Source organism: Bidens hawaiensis, unplaced genomic scaffold (genome assembly GCF_021521415.1).
Source record: "Bidens hawaiensis isolate Kalapana, Puna unplaced genomic scaffold, B.hawaiensis_p1.1 tig00027541_1, whole genome shotgun sequence".
NCBI classification, from domain to species: Eukaryota; Viridiplantae; Streptophyta; class Magnoliopsida; order Asterales; family Asteraceae; genus Bidens; species Bidens hawaiensis.
This window is the reverse complement of record NW_027494459.1, coordinates 126,116-132,835: the sequence shown is the minus strand read 5'-3', so window position 1 is coordinate 132,835 and position 6,720 is coordinate 126,116. Positions and strand designations below refer to the sequence as shown.

The 6,720-nt window shown below is 40.4% G+C and overlaps 1 protein-coding gene and 1 pseudogene across 2 annotated transcripts; both read left to right on the top strand.

Moving 5' to 3' along the window:
* Positions 1-557: 557 nt before the first annotated feature.
* LOC143575558 (uncharacterized) lies at positions 558-2,509 on the top strand. The gene is made up of 3 exons (XM_077059900.1): positions 558-675; positions 2,050-2,299; positions 2,375-2,509. The coding sequence occupies exons 1-3, from the start codon at positions 599-601 to the stop codon at positions 2,507-2,509; spliced, it is 462 nt and encodes a 153-aa protein (XP_076916015.1). The 5' UTR covers positions 558-598.
* A 67-nt stretch (positions 2,510-2,576) lies between these two features.
* LOC143575557 (uncharacterized) lies at positions 2,577-6,251 on the top strand (annotated as a pseudogene). The gene is made up of 5 exons (XR_013142788.1): positions 2,577-2,882; positions 2,976-4,448; positions 5,368-5,627; positions 5,717-5,804; positions 6,001-6,251. The product of XR_013142788.1 is annotated as an uncharacterized LOC143575557 (transcript).
* The last annotated feature ends 469 nt before the right edge of the window (positions 6,252-6,720 follow it).

Genomic DNA, 6,720 nt, shown 5'->3' with positions numbered 1-6,720 from the left:
AAAATGTTGAGTTTTCGGGAAAGAAAATTAAGTTTTCCGGCCAAAAACGTTTTTCCGGCGACATAAAACTAACGACGTTAGGATTCTGTTATTCGCAGATAGAGGTGTGCAAAAAAACCTGTTTGGGACCGGTTTTAGGCAATCCAAACCGACCCAAACCACCAGTTTCAGAACCGGTTCCTCTTAAGATCTACCAAACCGGTTTTAAAACCGAACCGGTTAAAATCAGTTTAAAACCACCGGTTTATAAACGGACTGAACCGACGTGACTAAGCTGGCCTATCTTGCTTCTAAACCGGTTTGAGTCAAACCGGTTTTGACCAGCCATTGACCAAACCGGCTCGGTTTGGGTTTAAAACCGGTTTTGTACACCGTCAGCAGCCAATTCGTTAAAAGTTGACACCGTCAGCAACCAATTCGTTAACGGTAATAAATAATAAATAATAGTATACAAGTGTACACGATCACGCACGACTCACGTGGCAGTATACTCCTGTAGCCATCTACGATCTATAAAACCCCAAATAATACCACTGCCATCAATTTCAGTGATCAAACCAACTGTGTGTAAACTGTTCATCAATCAATCAATCAATCAATGAGAGAAGAAGGTATCAGTTCATCCGGTGACCCCTTACTTTTCCCCAATTCACCTCCTGCAACCGCTGCTGCAAGGTAAACCCTAACCCTAATTTCAATTTTTAATCTCACCCCCAATTGATCCAATTCAACACATTCACTGCTTAATTTCGCAATTAATGTACGTTACGTTACATACGGTGTGCATTTGAGTTATTGCGGTGGTTAATTTAGGATTTCTTTGAATTAGGTATGTAGGTTAATTAGGGAATTTATTAACGACGGTTTATGGATCTAGAGGTGTTTAATTGATGTTGTGATTAAATTTACACCTAATTTAACGGTTGAAGTAGATTTTGTTTTAGTGTTATTGAATTTTTCTAGGGCTTGAAGTCAAATCAACGGTTTTTTGAATAATTGGCGCATTTTTTATTCAAAATGTTGTTTGAGTTTGAGTATCTGACGTGTAATTTAGAATCTAGCTCGGTCATATGAGCAAAATTGAGCATGTGCATGTGCTATAAATAATTTAGGGGTGTAAACGAGCCAATCGAGTTGTTTTGACATACGAGAGCTCAAGCTTGGTTCGTTTCAAACTCCTCTAAAGCTGAGATTGGCTCGTGAATCGTTTTTTTTAAGCTTGGGGTCGGCTTGTTTATCATTTCTTAATTAACTCTAATGTGTATTTAGTAGTTATATATATTTTGAGAAAAACCTTATACGAGTCTAAACATGGCTCGAGCTAATTTAGTACCTTAAACGAGCCAAAGCTCGGCTTGAGCTCAATTGTGTAGTTTAAAATTAATACATAGAAGTACAAAGTATACGCCCTGCTTGCGGTGCGCACATATAATGTATATATGTGTGAACCCTTGGGTGGGCAAAAGTAAAATTGCACTAATTTTGACGTTATTTTACTAATCTCGTGAAAATAACGTTAAAAGTGGCGGAAGGTTAATCAGGCATCATGTGGTGGCGTTGATAGCCGAAAGACAACGGTACATGCACCAATCAGCCGGTGTCCCGATGATTGTGTCTTATGTGTCTTATGTCCAAGGCTTGATGCAAAACTACTATCGAGCCGGGGGTCTCACCGGAAGCAGCCTCTCTATCCCTATGGGGTTGAGGTAAGGTTGTCTACATCTTACCCTCCTCAGACCCTACCATAGCTTTGCTATTGGTGGGATATACTGAGTACGATGATGATGATGATGATGATGATGATGATGAAGTACAAAGTGGTAAAACTTAAAAATTACAGAAGGCTTCTTAAGGCTCGATGAGCCTAAACGAGCTTACCATACAGCTCGAGGCCCGATAACTAAGGAGTTTCATTTGAGGCTTGGGCTCGAAAAAACTTGGGTTGTTTCGAGTTTTTTATCGATCAGATCTCAATTAGCTCGCGAGAGGCTCTGCTCGTTTGCACCCCTAGTTATAGTCAACTTGTTAACTTGGCTGAAATATTTTCAGCTCTGCTGGAGCATCATCACCAGCTGTAGCCACCAATGCTGGCAGTGCAGATTGGTTGGGTCACGGTCAGGGGTCCAAAGCTGGTTCACTGTCTAGAATCAGTTCCCAGCCCGTGTGGATCTCACTGAGTACAAGTGCTGGTGGTTCAGCTCTCGGTTCATCCAAACCTTCATGTAGACCATGGGAAAGGGGTGATCTTCTAAGGCGGTTATCCACTTTCAGCCCTGCAAACTGGTTTGGAAAACCAAAGGTCTGGAAATCATTTTGTTTAATGTATAAATTACTATGTTACGTTAAATTTATTTTATAACCGTTGTTCATGCAGGCTGCTAGTTCACTTTCCTGTGCTAGAAGAGGTTGGGTGAATGTAGATGTTGATAAGATTCAATGTGAGTCGTGTGGGGAGAATCTGAAATATAACGGACAAGATTATTGGGCTCGTACAGAAGGTGAATATTGATATAGCTACTTATAATCAACTAAATTTGCCAGGGTGGCATATATTTAGGCTTTTGTACTCTATTTAAACAGGTGAAAATGGCGAAGAGTTTGCTAACTTGCTGGATGGACATAATGCCACGTGTCCTTGGAGAGGTAACAGCTGTGCTGAAAGCCTGGTTCAGTTCCCTCCGACCCCACCATCTGCTCTGATTGGCGGTTACAAGGACCGTTGCGATGGGCTAATTCAGTTTCCTTATTTACCCGTGGTGGCTAACTCGGCTATTGATCAGATGAAGCTTTCTAGAAGTCTAGAAATTGACCGGTTTTTAGCCCAGTCAACTGTTTATCCGGGAGATGCTATGTCTGATTCAGAAATAAGCATATATCTACGTGTAAGATAATTCTGCATCACTAATTTGTTCTTGTTCTTTTCGTTTGGCGGATCTTATCTTAATCAAATTTGTTATATATTTTTCTATCTTTAGGCCCAGAAGTTGATAAGCTTATGTGGATGGGAGCCTAGGTGGCTTCCAAATGTTCAAGATTGTGAAGAGCATTCGGCTCAATCAGCTAGAAACGGTGGTTCATTCAGTCCTATTAAAGATCAAGACCCATTTCAAGGACCGAACAAGAAACGTGTCACTAACTCAACCAAAAAAGGTTCTCGGGTCAAGTCAAAGTTTGACTCCGGATCGCTTCTCTTGGATTGCAGCTTATGTGGAGCAACAGTGAGAATCTTGGACTTCGTTCGGGTCAACCTTCCTGCTCGTCTTGCTCCTAACAACATCGATGTTCCTGACACGAGTAAAAAAATGGCGGTTACTCGTGGAGCAAGTGCCGCTTTCGGATGGATTTAAATCTCACCATGGGAAGCGGTCTTTCTACAGGACACGGGACTAAACGACCGATATCTGAGTTGTATCAAGACGGGAATTTAGGTCGGGATCTAGTCATCGGGCAGCCAGCTGGCAGTGAGGTCGGTGACCGTGCAGCATCGTATGAATCACGTGGGCCCACTTTTAAACGGAACGTTGATGAAGGTGGGTCCACTGTTGACCGACCACACGAGCTCATTCGCCAGGCGGACAGTGTTGAAGGCGTTGTCATTGACCGTGACGGTGATGAAATCAATGACAGTAAAACGTCCACGGGCCCATTTAAACGGGCCTGCGAGTCATCATCCGGTGCAGACCCGAGTCAGACTTTGTATTTTGACATTGGCCAACCAGGCCCGTCGAGTCAAGGTTACGAACATGCAGCGCGCGCGTCTTCGGTCATCGCAATGGATACGATTTGCCATAGTGAAGATAATGATTCGATGGAGAGTGTGGAAAACCATCCTGGTTTTAACGACGAGGTCAACTACCCGTCCACGTCAGCGGTCAACCCTGAGCCGAATGAAACTTCCGACATGAACAATAGCACCCAGGGTCAACAAAGCACGTGCCCACCTGCGGTTTGGGTCAACAGTGAAATAGGTATAAGCAGCACTAACTATGATGAAGTGGTGAATACAGAAGCCGCCAGGCGGGACGGTCCAAGCCTGGCGATTAGTGGCGGGAGTGTTGGAATGGCTGCGAGTCATGAGGCTGAGATTCATGGTTTGATTCATAGAACTGAAAGTGTTGTTGGTGACATGGAACCGGTTACTGGTGTGACTGAGAATCAGGGTCAAACGGGTGAGTTTGTTCCAGAAGAAATGCAACAAGAATATTCTGGAAGGGGGGATAGTGGGTCAAAGGTTGTTGGATCAGTCAAAGGCGAGTCAGTTGAGAGTCGTGAGAAGACTAGTGATTTGAATCTTCTGCCACATGAGCAAAACTCACACCCGTCGCTTTCTTGTAATGCAGTTGTGTATTCGGGCCTTGAAGTGTCGAAAGATGAAGTTATGCAGGCACGCAAATCATCTCCTAACGAAGAATGTGGGTACCCTAGTTATCCACCTGCAACCGAATTAGGTATGTTAAAAAAATGCTTGTTAACAGAAAGAAAAACCGAAAATTGTTTGGGTCAGTTTGGGACAGTTTTGGGCTCAAATTGAGAGAAAAAAAAAACCGAAAATTCAGTTTTTGGGTTTTGAAAACCGTTCTGGTTTGGTTTCGGTTATTTTAGTTTTGCCATTAGGGCTTGAAGTTTTTAGACCGAAAAATGGCATAAAATAATAAAGTTGGGCTGAAACTTTGGGCATAAGTTTTTTTTGTTAAAACAATGATTAATTGGTTATTACACATTTGGGTCTTTTGGATACACGATCTATTAATTTTTTTTAGTTATTTAACATTAAAAATTAAAATATATGATCCATAAATTCACTATCAGAAATTCAAATAAAACGATTTAATAAATCCAACAAACAAAAGATAATTTTTTTTCATCATATTTTATTATTTTTTTATTACATCAAAACAGAAGGCAAACGGCCAACAAGCTGCGCCGCTACCCCCTTTTGAATTGCAAAACCCGTTCTTTTAAAAACCCAATCTTTTAAGATAATCGATTAATGCTAAGAAAAACAAATACTTTTAAACAAACATGAACCCTAATGTGGCTTATTGGTTCGGTTTTTGCGGGCTGGGCCCTGTTTTTTCGAGAATGAGTACATGCGAAGCGCAATTCGAACTGGAAATTCGAATTTTGAGAAAACGTAAAACCAAATGGACGGTTTTGTGTTGTGTTCGGTTATGTCCGTTATGGGTCGGTTTTTTCGATTGTACCAATTCCAACAGCCAGACTTGTTTTCTGAAAAGATAAGAATTCTAACATATAGCATGCTGAAACGTCATCAAATGAGCATTTTCGTCATACAATATGTTTTTAGCCGGATCCTATCATGTTCAATACTGCTGAAATATGTCTGCTTCTTTAAATTTTATATAGGGCCGCCAAATGGAGAAAGCAAATTTGAAGAACCTGTTGAGTTTGATCCAGTTAAGCATCATAACTTTTTCTGCCCTTGGGTTAATGGTAACGTTGCTGCAGCTGGGGTTACCGATCATAACAATGGTGCTGGTTCAAGTTCCAGTTCTAGTGCATTAGCCCTTTGTGGCTGGCAGTTAACTTTAGATGCTCTAGATGGCTTTCAAGGCGCTGAACAAAATCAAACCGTTGAATCTGAGTCAGCTGCATCTCTGTACAAGGTAATCTCGACCATTCGTTTCTCAGCAAGTTAATATCATGATTTTCATGAAGTTTTTTGCATGCAAATTGATTGATGACACGCTTGCAGGATGAGCATAAAGCCTCTGGTAAAAAACTTATGGCACACCATTCGTTTAACCGAAGTCGGGGCCAAAATTGAAAATAATTATCCAGTGGTAAATTTTCATTAACTCTCTTTACAATTTTGTGCAAGGTAATTTTTAGTGTGGGTCAAAACGGGCTGAGTTGACCGTTAATATTTTTGTCAAGTTTCTTTCTATATAGATACTTACAGTGTCAAATGTGGATTATATAATTATACTTTTACATAACTTTATTTTAAAAAAATAAATTAAATTATATTGTTTGCAGTCTCGTGCAGAGGTAGCTGCAAGGAGAACTTAACAACTCATTTCAAGGCGCGTTTGACAGTGTTAACCATTTTAGTACTAGTATCTATCAGAGCACTCAGAATTATGAACGTACGTACGTATGTTTAATTGTCTAATATTGCTATTTGAAAGTTTCACCTTTGTTTCTTATTTTTGATTTGTTTGAATCTGTGGTGAAGAGATTTTTGTGATTTATAGAAATATAAAGTGGACTTGATTTCTGGGTGATTAACTCATTGAATGACTTCTTTAGTGTATTCGATGTTTCTTTGATCTAAATTGCATACGTTAAGACACGACATTAGTGATTGGTAACTTGGTGTACACGTTTTGTATGGACGTTCGAAGTGTAGTTTCAAGTATGGGTAGAAAGTTGGAAACCAGTTATTCGGCTTCTAGCAAATTTTATGGTCTTTTGTAACTTCCTTTGATAACTTTTCAGCTTTGAACAATGTTAAAATTAACGGCGTGAATGTTTAGTTAACCGAACCAAATCTAAAATCTTGGCAATACCGATAACCTCAATTTATAGTATGGGCATCGGTAATAACATCGGTCCAATGGATTGACAATAACTAAACATTATGACGGTCATCGTCTATAGTATGGGCCCACTGTAACAGAATGATGGGACGTAAACTGGTACAGAGTGGGGGACTGCAGAAGTGATATCATTTTGACGATGTGATGTAATTTAGTG